The sequence below is a fragment of the Arvicanthis niloticus genome, chromosome 2, assembly GCF_011762505.2.
Source record: "Arvicanthis niloticus isolate mArvNil1 chromosome 2, mArvNil1.pat.X, whole genome shotgun sequence".
Taxonomy (NCBI): domain Eukaryota; kingdom Metazoa; phylum Chordata; class Mammalia; order Rodentia; family Muridae; genus Arvicanthis; species Arvicanthis niloticus.
Window position 1 is genome coordinate 141,396,493 of NC_047659.1, and position 20,575 is coordinate 141,417,067.

A 20,575-nucleotide genomic window follows, 5' to 3' on the forward strand; every position below is an offset into this window, starting at 1 on the left:
ATGAGCTATGTGGTGGTTTAGTGGTAGTTTGGATATGTCATTTAACATGCCTGCATTCCAACTACAGGTGTTCTGGAATATTCTGTGAGATAATTTGTATAACACAGAGAGGGAAAAGCTCAGTGGGTGGTATAGAATGCCTTCTTGTGAGAGGTCACATAGACATGCACTAAGTCACACTTTTACAGGGGGCAGAGAGCACACAGGGGCTGGTAGGAGAAAGCCTTCCCTTGTGGCTCATCTCCTTCAACAAGGCCGCCTCTCATCCTCCCAGACAGTTTGGCCAACTGGAAACCAAGCATTCAAACATAGGAGCCCATGGGGGGGGGGTGGCTATCCTTGTTCAAACTCCCATGAGTGTGCAGGCAGAGATGGGCGGCTATGGAAGTGCAGAGAGAGGAGGTTTAGCAGAGAGTGAAGCAGACTGGAGAGCCCTTGACTGACAAGAGCAATGGGGGGTGGGGGGTGGGGCTGGGAACTAAATGAACCTGAGCAAAACAGTGGCCCTCAGATGTAAGGAGCCTGTCAGATTCTCCTTTGATTGATACTAACCGGGGGCAATTTTGTGTGTCCCCCCACACACAGGGACAGGGTGTTACACCAGCACCAACAATGGCCTTCAGACAAGATGGTTGCTATAACCCGTTATCCAGCCCTCAGAGGTCAGATTGGATTCACGGCACTCCAGTGTTGCTGGAAAAGGCCGATGTCAGAAAAGTATCTGTGACCAGCTTCACCAAAGAATCGGGGTCCAGTACCATTCCAGGCTCCTCTGCTGTCCACACTGGAGCTGTGGCCCTCTCCTCACAGCTGGGGAACACTCTGCAGAAGAAAAGCATCCTCCCAGAAGAACCTTCCTATGCCATCCCAATGCCCAGGGACCCGCTTCCTTCTGATGCAGGTAGCATCTACAAGGTCCCTTCCAGGTTTCTCATTCCCAGAGTGGAACAACAAAACACCAAGCCTAACATTTACGACACCCCTAAAGCCTTGCAGGGTTTGTCTCTGGCTGGAAAGGAGCTGGAGAAAGGCAGAGAGGCTCCAGAGAATTCCCCCTGGATCTCCAGACAGACAAGTTTCCTGTCTCCCGACTCGGACCGATTATCTGTTGCCAGCTCAGACAGCAGGGCTAGCGTAGTGTCTTCATGCTCTTCCATATCCATGGACTCCTCCCCTGGCTCCTCCTCAGAGGACTCCATGAAGGAGGTATGGACAGACGTGGACTTCGCAAAAGAGACAGCAATGTCTCTGCAACACAAAGTGGCCAGCTCGGCGGCGGGCCTGCTCCTCTTTGTCAGCAGGACTTGGAGGTTCAAAGACTCCTTGGAAACCAACATCAACAGAATCCGAAGGGCCGTTGACCATGTAGAGGAATCTGTAAGAGAGTTTCTGGATTTTGCCCAAGGGGTTGGTGGGACCGCCTGCAATCTTACAGACAGTTATCTTCAGGCCAGAATTAGAGACCAGCTCCAGACTATCTCTAGCTCCTACCAGACACTGCTGGATGCCAAGGGAAGCCTGGACCGCTGCAATTGGTCCCTGGAAGTTCTCGTGACGGACAAAGTCCAAAACAGCGTGGATGACCTGGAGAGGTTTGTCTCGGTTGCACGAGTAGTTCCAGAAGACGTCAAGAGGTTTACCTCCATAGTCATTGCCAATGGGAAGCTCCTGTTTAAACAGAACTGTGAGAAAGGAGAGACAGACTTAAAGTGTGAAAGATGCATCCGGCCTCCCCAGAGAGAGACCAAGTCCTACCAAGAGTGCAGCCGCTTCAACAGACAACCAGCAACCGAACACTCGTTTGAACTAGCAAAGAAAAACAGAGTGAATGTCTGTGGGCAGGTAAGTGAGGGTGACAAATGGTACACAGGGTCTTCATCTGTTACCTGAAATGGTCATCACTGAGGGAGATGCTGGCATCGTGTGCATGCAGAGATGTGCACTTGCACGTGCATGTGGAAGCCAGAGGAAAACCCTGGGTTTTGTTGTTCCTCAGTGTCGCTTACTGGCCTGGCAGTGGCCTAGTAGGTTAGGCTGGCTGGATGGCAGTGCCTAGGGATCTGCCTTCCTCTGCATTCCAGCGCTAGAGAGACAGGCTTGTGCCACCATGCCCAACCTTTTTCCTTGGGTTCCAGTGGCTGAGCCCAGGTCCTCGTCCTTGCAAAGCATTTTACTGATTGAACTATCTCCTGGCTCGTTTTGAGTATGTGTGTGCGTACAGTGTGTGGTGTGTGAAGTACCTCTCTCCATCTTTTCTTATTGTTGTTGTTTGGGCTTTGTTTGTTTGTTTGTTTTGGAGACAGGGTCTCACTATGTAGCTCTGTCCTGGAACTCACCATGTATACTAGGCTGGCCTGGAACTCACAGAGATACCTGTTTCTGCCTCTGCCTCCTCTGCCTCTCATGCCTCTGACTCCCCTCCCCTCCCCCTTCCCCCCTCTTCCTTCTCCCCACCCCCACCTGCCTCCTGAAGCCTAGGATTAGATGCATGCTCACCATGGCTGGCACCACTCTCTTTTTACTTTTTGAGACAGGATCTCCCTAAGTTGCCCAGGCAAGCTTTGAACTTGGGTTCTGCCTGCCTTAGCCTCCTGTCCTAGTTAGGGTTTCTGTTGCTAAGACAAAGCACAGTGATCAAAAGCAAATTGTGGAGGAAAGGGTTTATTTGGCTTACACTCCACAACATGGTCCATCACTGAAGGAAGTCAGGACAGGAACTTAAGCAGGGAATGACCCTGGAGGCAGGAGCTGATGCAGAGGCCACGGAAGGGTGCTATGTGCTGGCTTGCTCTGTCTGCTTTCTTATAGAACTTAGTACCAAGAGGGGAGGCACCCACACACAGTGGGCGGGGCCCTCCTACATCAATCACTAATTTAAAAACACCCTAAATGCTTGTCTACATCCCGACCTTATGAGGGCATTTTCTCATTTGAGGCTCCCTCCTCTCCGATGACTCAAGCTCATGTCAAGTTGACATCAAACTAGCCAGAGCACACTTCCCAAGATGCTGGAGTCACAGGCCTGTGCTGCTGACTGCCTGATTTCTCCATGTTTCCAGCTTGAGTCATTATAGACATGTTTCTCAGAGTCAGAGGAGAATATGCATTCTTCTCTGTGCTAGACTGACCAGCCCGCAGCTCCAGGCACCCCGAGAAGCATTTCTTTGGCTGGCTGCCTTTGGACCCCACAAGGAGACATCTGAGTTCAGGCGCTCCCAGACTACAGAGGCCCAGCAAGCGACCATCCCAGCTCCTTCTGAGGTGTCTGCCACTAGACAAGCATTGACACATTCTAGAAAGTTGATGGTTGTTCATTTCCGTCCTGTCAGGCTACACTGGCAGACAGAATGCAGCCCTTGCCCACCAAAGCCAAGAAATGCATCAGTAGGCAGAATCATGAACAACATCTCACATTTAAGAGTAAACTTTTAAAGTGGGGCATGGTGGTCATGCCTGCAGCCTCTGTACTCAGGAAGCTGAGGAAGGGGGTGGGGAGTTCCAGGCCAATCTAGGTTACACAGCAAGATCTTGAGGGTAGGTTGGGGTGGGGAGGGGCGTGAAAACCACCAACCATAAAAATGAAACAAAAAAAGTGAACTTAAACAGCCATCATAATTTGAAAGCTATTCAAATTAGTAAATTGAAGATTTAATTTTTTTTTCAGAAGTCACCTAACCTACAAGAGAAAGGGAAGCCCACCATGGAAGGAAAGTCAAATGGAAACCAAGATTTCCATGTCCCGGTAAGCCCGCGTGCTCCCCAGTGCTCTGTTGACTGTGATTTTGCCCTGGAAAACTCTCCTTGGCTGTGAAAATTCAGTGTCACAGCCTACTCTGTGTTCAAGACCTCCATCTGTCTGTTGCTTCCTTTAGTAGTGGAAGGAAACCTGGACACCTAGGAAGGAGCATTAGCCCCTAAGTATCAGGGAAGACTTCAGGTGTTGTTCAGGGTTATCATGAGTGGCGTCAACAGGGCATCTAATGACACTGTCACACATCCTGTGATAATTTTCTCTCTCTCTCTCTCCTTTGTATTTGGGGTTGAATCTAGGGCTCTATACAAGACAGGCAATGACTACCACTGAGCTGCACTCCCGACTGGCAACCCTTTCATGTCTCTGATGATGAGCACAGTAAAGCATTTTGGTTCGGGGGTTAGGTATCTTCATGGTATCTTTGACACTTGATCAACGTCTTTTAAAAAAAAAAAAGAAAAAGACGTTATCACTGTTCGTTTTTATTGGCTATCTTCTATTTCTGACAGAAGGCAATTTTCCATTTACCAACTTTAACTGTTTCCTCTAAATTAAATAAAGTGTGAGCACTAAGTCCAGGGTAAGGGAAATGGCTCAGTAGTAATAGTGTCTGCTATGCATGCATGTGGATCTGAGTTCAAATCCCCAGCACCTATGTAAAAAAGCCACGCATGGCTGGCTACCGTGTGCCTGTAACCACAGCATTGGAGGTATGTTTGTAAAGATAGTCAGATTATAAGAGTTCACTGGCCAACAAGCCAAGCCAAAATGGGGACCTTTCAGTTCTCTGAGAGACCCTTCTCAAGACAGTAAGACAGGGAAAGATTGGGGAAGAAACCTGACACCATGTTTTGGCTTCTGAATGTATGTACACAAGCAATATCTGTGAACCTACATACATGCACCATACACACACACACACACCTGGCTTTTTACATAGGTGCTGGGGATTTGAACTCAGGTCCACATGCATGCATAGCAGGCACTATTACTACTGAGCCATCTCCCTTACCCTGGACTTAATGCTTGTATTTTATTTAACTTAGAGAAAACATTTAAACACACTACACACCACATAAGCATAAGCCATGAGTCCATTTAAAACCTAAGTAAGAACCCAGACACTGTTGAGGGGGTCAGAGATGAAGGTTACAGAGCTACCGAGCTGCAGTAAGCCAGATCGACAACTGGGGTACTGGAGCGAGCAAGACAGGATACAGATGTCCATTGACTTGGACAAGGTTATCTGCCTTCTCAGAGACAATTCTGGGCTAGAGCCCAGGGCTCTCAGAGCTCCATTCCCCGAGCCCGTAGCACTTAGCTTTGGCTCTCTCCTGCCGACAGCCACACTGTTTTGTCCCACATGAGGAAGGCCATGACTTCCTACAAGTCTGTCCCTGATCTCTTGGGTCTGGACAGGGGCCAAGAATCTGTATCCCCAGCAAGCCCCAAGTCGATGCTGATGGTGCTGGTCCAGGGCCCACATCTGCACAATGATATTTCATACAAATAGGGCTTCCTCACATCCTTCATGTGTGGGATGCACCCTTTGGCTTCCCAGGGGCCCTGCCGGCTAACTGCCTACAGCTCACAGCAGTCCCTCATTAGAGATGACAGCTTCCTCCCTGATTCGTGATCCAGGTACATTCTTCATTTTCAAACCAAGATGCTCATGATGCAATGTCTGTCTGTCTGTCTGTCTGTCTGTCTCTGTCTGTCTTACTGGTTCTACTCTCTGCCTGGAAAACGAGGCTCACCACATAGGTCAAGCCAGCCTTGAACAGGCACTCTTCCTTCTACCTCTAAAGAGAGGAGATAACAACCTCACCCCTTGAACGCTTGAAAGTTGCAAATTTATCATTATCGATGTGTTCCTTAGAATGTGTTTCTTATGGTTTACAGAGCTGGTTGAGTAAAATAATACACACAACTGCGTTGCAATCTGTAATAACAAAGAATACATACAGTTGCATATGGAACAGTGCTTTAAAAACATTGATATTCGAGCCAGGTGGGTGTGGCCACATGCCTTCAATCCCAGCATTTGGGAGGAAGAGGTGGGCGGATCTCTGAGAATTCCAGGCCAGCCTGGTCTACAGAGGGAGTTTCAGGACAGCCAGGGCTACACAGAGAAATTCTATCTCAACAAAACAAAACAAAACAAAACACAAGAAAGCAAGCAAACATTGACACTCATTTGTTAGACAAATGTCACAGGCAGCTCTGCATTTCCTTAACAAGTCTGATTTCTCTAATAAGGGTTCTTGCAAATTGAGCCAAGACAGGAGAGGAAAGACAATCAGCTGGTGGTTCCAGCCCTTATACATTTTCTCCTTCCTCTTCTCTAGAGTCCGACCTCTCTTACCCTATCTCCCAGTGGGCAGAACACAGAGAGGAAGATCCACCTGTCTGAGCACAGCAGGCTCTATTTTGGAGCGCTCTTCAAAGCCATCGGGGTCCTTGCCAGCAGTCTCAGCAACAGCCAGCCCCCTGAGGTCTTCATCACTCAGAGCAAGCTGGTCATCAGAGTCGGGCAGAAGCTGGTGGACACACTGTGCAGTGAGACCCAGGAGAAAGATGAACGCAATGAGATTCTGTATGGCAGCAGTCACCTGTGTGGCCTGCTCAAGGACCTGGCGCTGGCCACCAAGACTGCAGTGATCCAGTACCCGAGCCCCAGTGCCCTGAGCCTCCTCCAGTCAGAAGTGGAGAAACTGGAGCACCACTCTCGGAAATTCAGAGACACATTGGAATGAAGCCTACGGAGGTCAACTCCTGGCCAGTTTCATGCTCACCACTCTGCTCTGTGGGAAAGCCAGTCAGAATGGCTGAAACAGCCATGGGTCTCAGAGCCAGTGTTAGTAAGTGGCTAAGCCTCTGAAGGACACTGGATGACCATGAGGAGGTCAAGAAAGAAAGGCAGGCAACAAGTCAGGACCTTGAGATGCTGAACTCACTGTCCCAAGGTGTACAGCATCATCAGGGGAAGTGGCACTGTAGAAGCCATGTTTTGTATCAGTAAATGTGTGTGTTTGTGGTTTACAGTCATTCTACACTTACTAGGCAGCACCTAAGGTCAAGGTCAAGGGGCTGAAGAGACAGCAGCGTGTCAAAGACTCCGACCTCCCAGAGTCACCATCTGATTGGGAAGACAGATGAAGGGACAAAGAACTATTTTCAGTCTGTCAGATGCTAGTGAGAAAAGAAACTGAGAAAGAGGGAGAATGGAGAAGGAGAAAAGAACTTTCCCCAAAGGAAACTGATCCTGTTGCATTCTGTAGGAAAGTGCAGGGATCACTCAGGAGGCAGAAGTGCATAGACAGACCTCAATGTGACTAGTCCACAGTGAGCCACGAGCCAAAGGCTATATATCGAGAACCTATTTTTTAAGCGTCCCCAAAAGTAATGACTTTGCCTTTTTTATCAGTTGTTTTAGATTAATACTGTGAGATATATACAAATTGTATATCCTGAGATATATACAAATTGTATATTCACAAATGTGTGTGTGTGTGTGTGTGCGCGCGCGCACGTATGTGTGTATGTGTGCATGTGTTGCTAGAAACTGAATCTAGGGTTTCACAAATGCTAAGCATGTACTTTGCCACGAAGATTGACCTGTAGTTCCCCCCCCCCCCAAATGTATCTTTGCTGTTACTTGACCCCAAAGATGATGGTTATGTGCTCTGTAAGAGGTGATGGTTATGTGCTCTGTAAGAGGTGATGGTTGTGTGCTCTGTTGGGTCCCCTACTAACTTATTTTGTGTAACAAATCCTGTATCAATTGGTTCCCCTGTTCAGTTAGATTAGGTTTATATTTCATTAGTCTCAAATCTGTTATATTATTTCTCTATAATCATGGCTTTAAACACATTTGCAAGGTCCTGAGTGATGGCTCAGGAGGTAGAGGCACCTACCCTCGATCTGGTTTCCTGAGTTCTATCCCAGGGACCCATGTGGTGGAAGGAAAGAACTGACCCCTGATAACTGTCTTCAGACATCCTCACACAAAACGAAACTTGTAATTAAAAACTTAAAACATATGAGCACCCTGGCAGCAATCCTTTCTTTGAAAGTCTCTTAGCAGTGTCACCTGAGTGCTGGTAACAAAGTGAAGTGTTTGTTAAAGACAGCTCCATTTTGAACGCATCTGCAGGGAGTGTGCAAGTTTGTATGTGTCAGTGTGGGCTGGAAAGCAAACCCATCACTGGTGTGTTCCCGGAGTGGGTCGGGAAGACCCACACGCAGATGATATCCACAGTTGGTCACAGCTGTGGAAGTGTTACCAAGCTCCTCTCCTGCAAACCACTTCCTTTCTCTCTCCCTGTAGCTCTGCCTCTCGCCTCATGTTACTAGGGTCACCTTATGCTTCTCGCCACGGGAGGGCTCCTGTCCCTCCTGAGCACAGAATATCTTCACAGAAGAAGAAAGCATCCCCAGGTTGTATCTCCTGCAGAGGTGCCTAGTTGAACTTCTGTCTTATCTGTATGTGGTGGGCACTTTAAATATATTGACTGTAGGGACTGGAGAGACAGCTCAGTGGTTAAGAGGACCTCTTACTCTCACAGGAGACTCAACCATTTGCAACTCTACTTCAAGGGATCTGATCTCTTCTGGCTCCTTAGACAGCAAGCATGAAAGTGGCACAACACATGCATACATGCATATGCATGTACATCCAAACATACATCCAAACATATTCATATTTATACACATGGGATGAACATAAATCCTTTTTTAAAGTGTTGATGTAGGGGCCAGAGAGCACTTTCTGCTCTTCCAGAGGACCTGAGTTCAGATCTTAGCACCTTCATTGGGCAGCTCACAACCGCTTGCAACCACAGCTCCAGGAGATCCAATGTCTTCTAGGCTCTGAGGGCACCTGTACATATGCTGTACACACACACACACACACACACACACACACACACACACAAATGTGTTCATCACCAAAGTTAAGTCAGGACTGGAATTCAAGCAGGTCAGAAAGCAGGAGCTGATGCAGAGGCCATGGAGGGATGTTACTTACTGGCTTGCTTCCCCTGGCTTGCTCAGCTTGCTTTCTTATAGAACCCAAGACTATCAGCCCAGGGATGTCACCACCTACAATGGGCCCTCCCAACTTTGATCACTAATTGAGAAAACACCTTAAAACTGGATCCCATGGAGGCATTTCCTCAAGGGAGGATCCTTTCTCTGTGATAACTCCAGCTTATGTCAAGTTGACACACAAATCCAGCATATATATATATATATATATATATATATATATATATATATATATATAGTTTTTTTTTTCAAGTCATGGGTTCCTCTGTGTAGCCCTGGCTGTCCTGGAACTCACTCTGTAGAGCAGGCTGGCCTCGAACTCACAGAGATCCACCAGCCTCTGCCTCCCAAGCACTAGGATCAAAGATGTGGGCCACCACCCAGCTACATATACGTAAATAAGTAATAAATTTTAATGTTAAGTTTAGAGCTAGGTATAGTGGTATACATCTGTAATTCCAATACTTGGAAGGTAAGCAGGAAGATCAGAAGTTCAAAGCCAGCCTGGACTACATGGGACCTTCTCTTAATTAAAAAAAAAAAAAAAAAAAAAAAAAAACAGGTGACAGAGGGGAATATATGGGACGGTAGGGAGAAGGGGTGGAAAGGGGAGCAGTTGGGGACTCTATCTCAAGCAAACAGAAACCACGGCCTCTAGCAGTTGCCATCTCAAGACCCTAAAACAAGGGTCCCCTTGTGAGGCTTCGACTCAGCCCTCAGTGTGTGGGGGTGCTGGGGTGGAGGTGGGGGTATCACATTCTGAACAGCAGGATCTCACCTGTTAGGATTGTGCTGTGACAGAAGCTGTGCCCACTCCGTCTTAGCAGTGAAGGAAAAACGCTGGAGCCAACTGGCCACAGGGCCTCCAGTGGTGTCAACGGACAGTTTCCATGTCCATGCTCCTGTGGTGGCAAGGTGGCTGCCTTGGATTATCACCAGAGGAGAGGGACTCCCTTTTGCTTATACTATCTTAAATCAGGTGCCTGCCTCGACAGTGTCAATAACCTATTCACACATTCGCATGCACATGCACTCAAATTAATACGACTACCCATACACCCCCACACACTCACTCACAGACATACTCACACGCATATACATCTCCTCCGCAACTCTACTGCTTCTCTCACATTCACACATTTCTTTTCTACACGTACACACACACACACACACACACACACACACACACAACTCAGTAACGCTAACCACTGGCCCTGTGTGGCAGCGTTGACGCCCCTAAGGATTCCTCCTGCCATTTCTGGATGCAGAAATAAAGATTGGTGGTTCTGGGAGAAGAGACTACGTGGGTGTGTCTCTAGTAACACTGTGACATAATTAGTTACAAGGGGACTTACAGGACTCAGGACAGTCACACTCAGACCTACACCTCAATTTTTGTTGTTGTTGTTGTTGTTGTTTCTTTTATGAGACAGGGTTTCTCTGTATAGCCTAGGCTGTCCTGAAACTCACTCTGTAGACAGGGCTGGCCTTGAGAACACAGAGATCCTCCTGCCTCTGCTTCCCAAGTGCTGGGATTAAAAGTATGTGCCACTATCCAGGGGAAAGCAGGTGGTTAGACTGAATCACACTGTATGTGTAGTTTAGGTGAAGAGAGCCAGGCTTAGTCACTCTGGGAATGGTGAGGAGCCTTCCCAATTCTAAGCTCCCATATGCTGATCAAGAGCCACCCTTGGAGCTGGCTCTCCTAAGCGTGGCAGCCAGGCACAATGCATAGACCTACATCTGCCCAGAGACAAGGGTTGGCAGCACCAAAAGCAACTGACGCTCCCTTTCACATTGACTGATCCATGTCCCTTCAGCCCCAAGTCGGGGGATATAGGGGTATGCTCACATGAAGGCGGGACACAAGAGGTTTGTACCAGAGCCAGGGAGCTGTGAGTTTAGGAATGTCTCGAATTTTACAACCGATCCTAAGCATAATGGGTGGAGCTGTATCTCTAAGACACCATTATTTATCTGATTTTCAGCAGCTGGCACTTGGGAAGCAGAGGCAGAAGGATTGCTGCAAGTTGAGGGCAGCCAGGGCTATTTAGTTAGACTTTGTTTCAGTTTTAAAAATACATATGAAGGCAGAGTCACAGGTGTATCTCTGTGAGTTTGAAGCCAGCCTGATCTAAAAAGCAAGTTCCAAGACAGCCAGGGCTACACACACACACACACAAAAAAAAACCCTTTCTTGAACCCCCCCAAAAGATTACACCTATATCTATTTATATAGATATCTATAGATATAGATACATCTATCTGTAGATATATCTGTGAATTTGAGATCAGCCTGGTATAGCCACCAAGGGCTATACAGTGATCCCCTGTCAAAAAGTAATAAGTGTCTATCAGTAGATAGATGGATAAATGGGTTTGCTTGCTTTTCTTTTTTTTTTTTTCAAAAATAAAAGCTGCCCTGCAATCTGGAGGAAGAAACTATCTTTATCTTTTAAGGTTGTCAGCCGCAGATCCTTGAGAAGATAATTCAGAACAAAATGCCACATGGTCTGCCCAGATATGCAGAAATGGAAGACACCCATTGCAAGGTTGGAGAGGCAGCTAGAAGCAGGGATGGGCTGCAGCTGCACGCAGGGAGTGCTACAGGGAATCAAAGGGTAATGTCTATCACTCAACAATAACAGCATCTACTTGCACTGGCTCTTTGGCTCAGCACTGTCCTAATGCCTGATCAACTTGAACCCTGCCTTTCCTCAGTGACAGAGAGCTTTGCAACCTGCGACCTGGTGCTGCTTTTCATATTTTTAAATTTCTTGAGTTTGGGTAAGTTGCTACAGTGTGTGTTTAGCACAAAGAAAGCCCTGACCTCCATCTCCAGCACCTCATAGATGAGGAGGGGATGAGGACTTCAGGGTCATTTTGAGGCCAGCCTGCACTATGTGAGACCCTACAGAGCAAGCAAAGAAAATCCTTGTCAAATAAGAGCAAACCTATTCTGTATGAAATCCTGAAACACTGTTCTTGGCAGCAGATGCTTCCTTCCCTTTTTGCAAAGATGGCACTATTTCAGAAGACTGCCCAGGGCTTTAGAATCAGATGCATTTGCTCAGCTTTTGGAGACTTCTTGATGAGTGTTTTTTTCTAATATGCAACATTCTGTGCCGTTTCCTCTTTCATCTCGTAGAGGTGAAAAGAGGAAACGGCGGGTGGTGGTGACAGCAACTTGGCCTCGATTATGTTCACTCACCGAGAGGATGGAAGCAGTGACAATTCACCGAGCAAGCTTCCAGTGTGACAAGCACTGAGTGTCATGCATCTGTTTTGATGCAAATACATTTTTTAAAAGAGAGGGTCTTGCTGTGTAGCCCAGGCTAGCTTCAAAACCACCATCTTCTCATGTGCTAGGATTATAGGCATGTACCACTCCTCAAACAAATCATATTTATGAAACTCCTTGGGCCAGTGGGTGAGACAGATCTGTGGATGAAGGTGCTTGCTGGTCCGCAGGATCTTTTATGGTGGAAAGACAGAACCGGCTCTGTAAACTGTTCTCTGACCTCTACACATGAGCTGCAGTCTACACACATACAAGCCAGCAAACCATTCATACACATAAAATCAAAATAAATTTTAAAGACTTGAAAATTCTAATATATAGCTATTGAGGGAGGGAGGATAAAAAAGGAAAATTTAAAGGGACATTGGAAATGGGGAACCTCTTATCTAGTGTCAACTAGAATTTTTCAGAAAGAAATGCATCTTAACTGACAAATCATTTTTGCCCGTAGATGGATCTCTGTGGGTTCAAGGCCAATCAGGGCTACACAGTAAGCCCCTGTCCCAAGAAGAACAGGAAGAGGAGGAGGGGAGGAAGGAGGGTGAAGAAGAGGAGGAAAAAGAAGAAGAGGAAGAAAAAAATGATGATTGCCCAGAGACTACATTCCTTTTCAAAGAGATACATTAAATAACTAATTAAGCCAGGTAGGGGTAGCCATATCTCCATGAGTTCCATGGTCCAACCTGGTCTACATACTGAATTCCAGGCCAGCCAAGGCTACATAGTAAGACCACGTCTCAAACAAAACACCAGGGCTGTTAAAAACAACGTGAGTGCTGAGGAGCTGTCTCATTGGATGTAGTGTCTGTCTATCACACACAAAGCTTTGGGTGCCGCCCCCTGCATTGTAAAACTGGGTGTGGTGGTGCACACCTGTTATCCCAGCCTTGAAGAGATGGAGGCAGGAGGATCAGAAGTTCAAGATCACCCTTGGCTACATAGGGAGTTCCACCTTTCCGAAAACTACCACCGCCACCAGACTATGTTTCCATAAGGACAGAATACTCGTAAGTCTATGGGCTTCTCTGGACCAGCACACCCCTCTCACTCCTAAAACCCGGGCAACACACCCATGGCGGGGAACTAAGAGAGCCAGCTCATAATCTTGTACTTAATCTTTAACCTTTGCTTGGTCTCTGCACTCTGTGGCAAGTTGCATCCTTTGAGCTATATAACTTCAGACACCACAAAATCAGATGTATAACTACTGTTAAGACAGCTAAGTGTGACTCTCTCCCTTCAAAAACCCATTCCCCAAGTGGACGGTATTTAGTGTTATTCCGTTCTATTTCCTGTATGTATGGCATATGCATTTATGACATGCTAGAAAAACATGACTTACCACTGAAACATATCCGTGCCCCCCCCTTTTTTTTAAACAATGTCTCACTCAGTTGCCTAGGTTGGCCCTAGTACATGCCATGTAGGCTCAACCTAGCCTTGAACTCAACATAATTCATAAAGCTGAAGGCACAGATGTAAGTCACTTTTCTGGGCCTGCAACCACTTAGGATCCTAGGAGAGGCAGAGCCGCAGAGGACACAGCACTCCCCTAAGTTGGGGGTGAAAACGCTGAAAAAATGGTCTTCTGAGACTATCTAGTCACTTTACGCAGTGGGGGCTTCAGACTGGACACCTTACAAGACTGGCGGGGACACAGAAATGAAGGAGGCCATACCTAACCCAGGACTGCTTACTTATGCATGCTGTTGGCCTCTGTTGTTCCTCTGGGCCTACAGCTCATGCTGGTACCCCAAAGATAGACGAAGGAGTCATTGAATCCCTTATTCTCTTCCCAATATGGTCACACTCTCTCTGCCTGCACTGTCACTAATCTCTTTAATTGGCACAACGGGTTGACTGGCTACGCTTAGCTTGTTGGAGACACTGGAGCCCTAGCTTCTGCCCCAAAACATCTGGATACAAGGTGGTGAGGTGCTCAGTGGCTAAGAGTGCCTGCGGTTCTTTGAGGGATCACAGAACCCCAGCAGCTCACCGCCAGCTAAACAACTCCAGTCCTAGGGCGTTTCAACACCCTCTTCTGGCCTCGACAAGCATCTGCATTCACGTAGTGCACAAGCAGACCCACCCACCTCACGTCTTTTCTTTTGTAAGTCTGGATTTAAAATACAGGAGAGGTAGCTGAAGTGACAGGTTCCGTCCATCTCATCCATAGACCTACAGCAAAGCTTGCCCAGGTCTGCAAAAATGCCAGGGACGCAGACCTCGGGACCACTACGACAGATGTTCCCCAGTACTCCCTCAAGCCCAAGCTTACGGGACCCACAGCAAAATAGAAGGGCCCAACCATGGCCGGAAGTGGGCGCACTCCAAGGATGTTCCAGCAGGACGCCCTGAAGCCACGCCCAACTCCAGACAACTTTTTCTAGGATAACTGAGGCTGATCAAGGTCTCAGAGGGCCTCGCGCGGTGACCCCGCCCCTTTGCCGCGCGCCGTTTGTGTGCGTCATCAAGGAGCGCCGGAAGTAGGCAGGATTTCGCCAGAGACCCCGGAAGAGACGGCTTATAGTGTTTGCTAAGGTTTCTGGTTTTTGTTGCGGCTTCTACCTCCAGCTTTGGGATGGGTTGCGACGGAGGCACAATCCCCAAGAGGCACGAGCTGGTGAAGGGGCCGAAGAAGGTCGAGAAGGTCAGTGGGACTGCGGATTGCGGGGCTGGGGATGAACGGTGCCGGTAGACACTGTTGTTATGGAGGGTTGACTGTTCGCAGTCACTGAACAGTACGATTAGACTGGAGATCCTCCCAACAGCCGCGGTGTTGATATGTAAACATTAACACTAAAAAGGACAGAGACTGGAGAGCTAGTGGCCTAGCCAGGACTGGGACGCATCTGCAGGTAGCGACGATTATGATGATAGATGCTATTTATGGACTTTGTGTAGTTTTGTTTGCTTTTTAAGAAAGGCTCTCACTGTGAAATCCTGGCTGGCTGGAACTCCCCTCCCACCCCCCGCCTGCTGAGTGCTGGGATTAAAGGTGTGGGCTACCAAGCCTTGGTATTTGAAAAATACTTTTTAAAAAATGTTGTGTTTGTATGTATATATATATTATGAATGAGTGTGGTATCTAGGGAGACCAGAAGAAAGCATCGGATCCCCTGGAGCTGGAGCTACAGGTTTTTGTGAGCCGTCAAACTTGGCTGTTAGAACCAAACTCGGGTCCTTGGAAGAGCAGTACAAAGGATTAACCACTGAGTCATCTTCTCCAGCCTGAACTTTGTGTATTAAAGGCTCCCTGAGCCCTTTCCCTTATGTGAAGTGAGACCCTTATTAAACTATGTCAGCACTTAGCACACTGAATTGGTAGTTAATCCCAGCTGATTTCAGTGTGACTGCAAGCTCCTACTGGTGGACTCTGGGCACGTTTTTTGTTTTTGTTTTTGTTCTCTTTTCCAGAACTAGCACAGTTTCTGATACAATGAATATTTTTTACTAAATTAGTGAACAGTCTGTAAGTCTTACAAGACATTGAGCGAATTGTGTAGTTCCACACTAATGTAATGGAAGGGAAAATAAGTACTGGAAAGTTAGTTCACACCACTAAAGTGATATGGCCTAGAGTTGAGAACCACTGTTCCCATTCATTTATGTGTGTTTCAAAGCTAGTGTTGATGATGACTGTTTAATAATATAAGTCACGGAATGCCTCCGATACAGTTCTCAGCATGGGGAGGATCCTGGGTCCTGATCCAGTATTTGGAGAACTTCTGGGGTGGGAGGTGAATCCCATCCAGTGTTGTACTTAAGACACTGCATAATTTCCTGACACGATCCTAATAAACTCCTTGGGTCCTATGTGACAAACCTCTGCATGTCTCTCTGCCCTCACCTTCTGCTACCTTCTGTAGCTCTTTTGCTCTGTTCTAGATAACGTAGACCTTGCCCCAGCGACCTGAACATTCCTCACTCATAGTGACATCATTACTTTTTCCATTCAGTCCTTACTTGGGGGGGAGGGGACCCCTTGAGGCAAGGTTTTGCTGTTAGGTAGCCCAGGCTTGCCCCAGCTATCTGAGTGCTGGGTTACAGTGTGTGCTGCTCGCCTCTTTCTCCTCGTTTCTTCGCTGAGCCTTCATCACAGCCAACTTCAGTCACTCTCTAGGCCTCACCCCCTCTGCTGCTTTCCCTTTTTCTGTGATCACTGACTCTGTGATCATCGACTAAGCATCTCTCTCCCATGTGCTCTGGGGTCCTTGAATGTCTTAGCTCTGCAGTCTCCAAGATGTTTCCGTTTATCCACTGAGCACTGAGCATGTGTTCAAAGTCTGAGGACAGAGTGCCCTCATGTCACATTCATGTGTGCATAAAAGTATTCATCTTACTGTTGTTGCCTTGTGCCCAGGGCTGACAAGGAGTAATGGAAGAGTTGTCAAAAAACAAACAAACACTCCAAACAAATAAAAACAAAAATCCCTGATCTCAGAAGCGAAACAAAAAGGAAGAATGATCAGGAAGAGTGGTTTTTATTAACCCACTTTGTCCAAGTACTTATTAAATGCTTGTTGTGTAGACTATTCTGGGCCCCAGTGGCAAATTACCCCTTCTAGAGCTTCCATTTGGAATGCCTGTTATGAAGTCATCATATAGCTGTGGGCATGGGGATCTGCCCCTGCCTTGGCACACAGCTCCTGAGTTCCACTGAAATATCACTTGTCCTAAGTGAGATGTGTGGTAACTTTTTATTTGAAATACAGTGCCACTATATAGTCCTGGCTAGCCTGGAACTTTCTGTGTAAATCAGGCTAGGCTCAAACCAATAGAGATCCACCTGCCTCTGCCTCAGATGCTGGCATTAGAGGTGTGCAACTACATCCAGCTCATGGGGACTAGATAAGCTCGTGGTTTGGGGACCAGTCACCAGAAAGACAAAATCATGATCAGAAGTTGACACCCTTTTTTTTTTTTTTTTTTTTTTTTTTTTGCTATTTGTTTGTTTGTTTGTTTGTTTGTTTATAAATACATGAGTTTATGTCCACCATGTGTATGCAGGAACCCAAGGGGGCCAAAAGAGGGCATTATAGTCCCCTGAAACTGGAATTGTGAGCTGCCTAACATGATTATTGGTAATCCAAACTGAGTCCTCTACTAGAGCAGTAAGTGCTCTCAAACACTGAGCCATTTCTCTAGCCCTGAAATGTACGTTTATACCCTCTCCATAATCCAGGAAGATGTATTAGGTGTTACCAGGAAAAAGTTATGTTGTATAAGGTGTTAATTTACTATAAAAATATAGACATTAATGTTGGTACTAGAACTGGAGATAGATCAGGTAGAGGACCTCTTGGTGTGTGCAGAGTGGCTCGCTCCCTGCCCTCCCCACCTCCTCCTGCCCTCCCCTCCCTCTTCTTCTCCCCCCCCCATTCTGCTCTTTCTAAAGCTTGTACACACAGTTTAATGATGGCTATGAACTTGCTTTGTGTGTGTTGGTGTTGGTGGGTCTTTATTTAATATAATACTAATTTAAAACCTTTTAAAAATTTGTTATGTGCTGCATGTGTGGGGGTCAGAGAACAACCTTTGGAAGCTGGTTCTTCCCACTGTGGGTTCCAATGGTCAGACTGAACTTGGGTTTGTTTGTTTTGTTTTACCTTTGAGCCATCTCACCTGCTTTAATTTCTTAAAACTTTTTAGAGTTGCAAGTTCATATGTCACCATTCTTTTTTTTTTTTTTTTTTTTTTTTTTTTTTTAATCAACGTACTTATTACACTGGAGACAGAGCCTCATGTATGCTAGGCAGATGTCCTGCCGTGGAGCCATGTTCTCTGCATCTTGGCCATTTACATGGTTTCTTTTATCGTTTTTAAAATACATTCATTTATTTAGTTGGAGGGAGGGTGTGTGGCAGACATGTAGAGGCCAGAGGATAGCTTGCAAATGTCAGTTCTGTGTTTTACCGTATGGATCCCAGGAACAAACGCAGGCCATTCGACGTAGAGTCAAGCACCAGTGCCGGTGGGACTGGCCTCAGATTTTATTCTCCTGCCTCAGACTCTCAAATACTTGGCTTTGGTCACTACTGCTCCTGGGTATGGGTCATTATTCTGATTTTAAAGTTAAAAATACCACAGTATGTGTATTAGTTGTTTCTCTGCTGCCGTGATAAAATGCCCTGATTGAAGCAACTTATGGAAAAGTTTATTTTGGCTTATGCATCTCGAGGGAGTGTCCATGGCGGCAGGTGGCAGAGAGGCAGCTGACTGATCCATTTTCATCCACACTCAGGAAGCAGACAGAGTGCAAGACAAGTAGGGCGAGGGTATAAACCCTCCAAGCCCACCCTCAGGGCTGTGCCTCCTCCTGCAAGGCTACGCCTCCAAGGTTTCATAAACTCCTCAAACACTTCCACTGTAGACCACACGATCATACATGAGCTTGGGAAGGACATTTCTCCTTCACCACCACAGTGCGGGATTAGATACATCTTACACGTGAATGGGCTGGAGTGACTGTGTGTGTTTTCTTTCTTAGGTTGACAAAGATGCTGAACTGGTGGCCCAGTGGAACTACTGTACTCTAAGTCAGGAAATCCTGAGGCGCCCAATAGTTGCCTGTGAGCTTGGCAGGTACGGATCCTTCATGCACCAAGATGCATTTGTTCTGTTGGTTTTAAAGAGAATACTGAAGTACTTGATTGATCAAATAGGGGCTGTCCTAAGCACTTTAGAGGGGAAGATGAGCCTGTGTCTGTACACAGCCTGACCTTCTTACTCAGTTTGTTTTACACTCAGTAGCCAGTAGTAACTGCTGAGACATAAACCCAAAGCATGAAGCAGCCACACGTACTGTAGAGAACAGCAGGGAGGCAGAGTGGAGAGGGCATGACCTGTCTAAAGCGGGGAGGGGCTGCTGCTGCTCACTTCCAGCCAGTTCTTACAGCTGAAGAATGTGGGCCTGGTGGTTGTAAATCATCTGATCTTTACTTTTTGAAGGACAGGGGGGAAAGTCCAAACCAAAGTCCACCACCCTGGCTTTAAGCAGCTGCTTTGTGTGTTGGGGCAGCAGTTGAAACAGGCTTATACCTGTTCTTAGCAGCACAGAATGTTAACAAAGACAGGCAACTTTTGGGTCATGTTCAGGTCTTCCCTCTGTTTGGTTATCCAAAAGCATTGCTGCAATAGTAAACTAATGCTTACTCTTATAGACTCTATAACAAAGATGCTGTCATCGAGTTTCTGCTGGACAAATCTGCTGAGAAGGCTCTAGGGAAGGCGACATCGCACATTAGAAGCATCAAGGTAGGACACAGGGTGTGGCTGAGCTCCAGGTGCCTCTGAGGAAGGTTGCTTTAATAGGATCTGTATCTTAGTTAGGGCTTTACTGCTGTGAGCAGACACCATGACCAAAGCAACTCTTATAAGGACAACATTTCATTGGGGCTGGCTTACAGGTTCAGAGTTCAGTCCATTATCATCAAGGTGGAAACATGGCAGCATCCAGGCAGGCATGGGGCTGGACGAGCTGAGAGTTCTACATCTTCATCCAAAGTCAAACAAGAGAAGACTGGCTTCCAGGCAGCTAGGAAGAGGGTATTAAAGCCCACACTCACAGTGGCACATATACACACCTCCAAATAGTGCCCCTGTCTGGCTAGACATATTCAAACCACCACAATCTGTATACAGTAGAGACTGAACTCAGCACTGGCAAGATGGCTCAGAGGGTGAAGCACCTGCTGACTGCCTGACCACGCAGATCTGTAACCTGAGTTCCGTCCCTGGTACCCACATGGTGCAAGGAGAGAACCAGCTCAGCAGCTTACTCTGGCCTCCTCAGGCGTGCTGCAGTGTGCTTCCTAAAGTAAGTAAACAGAGAAAGCACCGTTTTACAAACACTGTTCGGGGGCCGCAGGGATTGATTGAACCTCTGCAGCTTACTGGGCAGGTAGTTGTGCTGAATTGTTGAGCTCTCAGGGAGTAAGTTGAGGAGAGGTACAGGACACATGAGCTGATTGCAGTGGCTTGTGCCAGGAGCATATGCTGAAGAGGAGGAGGCAGGAGGATCACAAGGAAGACACCTGACATTGATCTGGCCGGAGCCTCAAGCACGAGCACAGGAGCACGTGCACGTGCATACTCTCACACACACACAAACACATGTGATAAGACTATACTGAATGTTGACATGGTGTCTGTCTTCGGTTGGGTCAGCTTACATTCTTCCCCTTCTGGTGCTGCTGACCTGCACAGTTCTGAGATCAGGTCCCTGCGCTCATCTCATGTATGCATTATTAATGCTTCTCCACAGAATGTGACAGAGCTCAGGCTTTCTGACAACCCTGCCTGGGAAGGAGATCGAGGGAACACCAAGGGCGACAAGCATGACGACCTCCAGCGAGCGCGGTTCATCTGCCCTGTGGTGGGCCTGGAGATGAACGGCCGGCACAGGTGAGAGTGACATGGGTGATGTGACCCCCGGTCTCGCTGCATTTCTCTGTGTTGTCTTAGGGCTG

At 47.1% G+C, this 20,575-nt stretch overlaps 2 protein-coding genes across 3 annotated transcripts in view; both read left to right on the plus strand.

Moving 5' to 3' along the window:
* Cass4 (Cas scaffold protein family member 4) overlaps window positions 1-7,769 on the plus strand; it is a 39,962-nt gene extending 32,193 nt beyond the window's left edge. Inside the window, exons 5-7 of the mRNA XM_076930320.1 lie at window positions 586-1,842; window positions 3,665-3,742; window positions 6,103-7,769. Coding sequence (XP_076786435.1) covers window positions 586-1,842; window positions 3,665-3,742; window positions 6,103-6,510 — 1,743 coding nt within the window. The 3' untranslated portion in view covers window positions 6,511-7,769. The remainder of the gene's footprint in view (window positions 1-585; window positions 1,843-3,664; window positions 3,743-6,102) is intronic.
* Window positions 7,770-14,573: 6,804 nt separating this feature from the next.
* The window catches only part of Rtf2 (replication termination factor 2), a 29,974-nt gene continuing 23,972 nt past the window's right edge, over window positions 14,574-20,575 (plus strand). Inside the window, exons 1-4 of one of the 2 annotated variants that reach the window (XM_034496337.2) lie at window positions 14,574-14,754; window positions 18,595-18,689; window positions 19,268-19,361; window positions 20,371-20,510. In XM_034496337.2, coding sequence (XP_034352228.1) covers window positions 14,686-14,754; window positions 18,595-18,689; window positions 19,268-19,361; window positions 20,371-20,510 — 398 coding nt within the window. In that variant the 5' untranslated portion in view covers window positions 14,574-14,685. The remainder of the gene's footprint in view (window positions 14,755-18,594; window positions 18,690-19,267; window positions 19,362-20,370; window positions 20,511-20,575) is intronic. The other variant, XM_034496336.2, reaches the window with a different exon arrangement.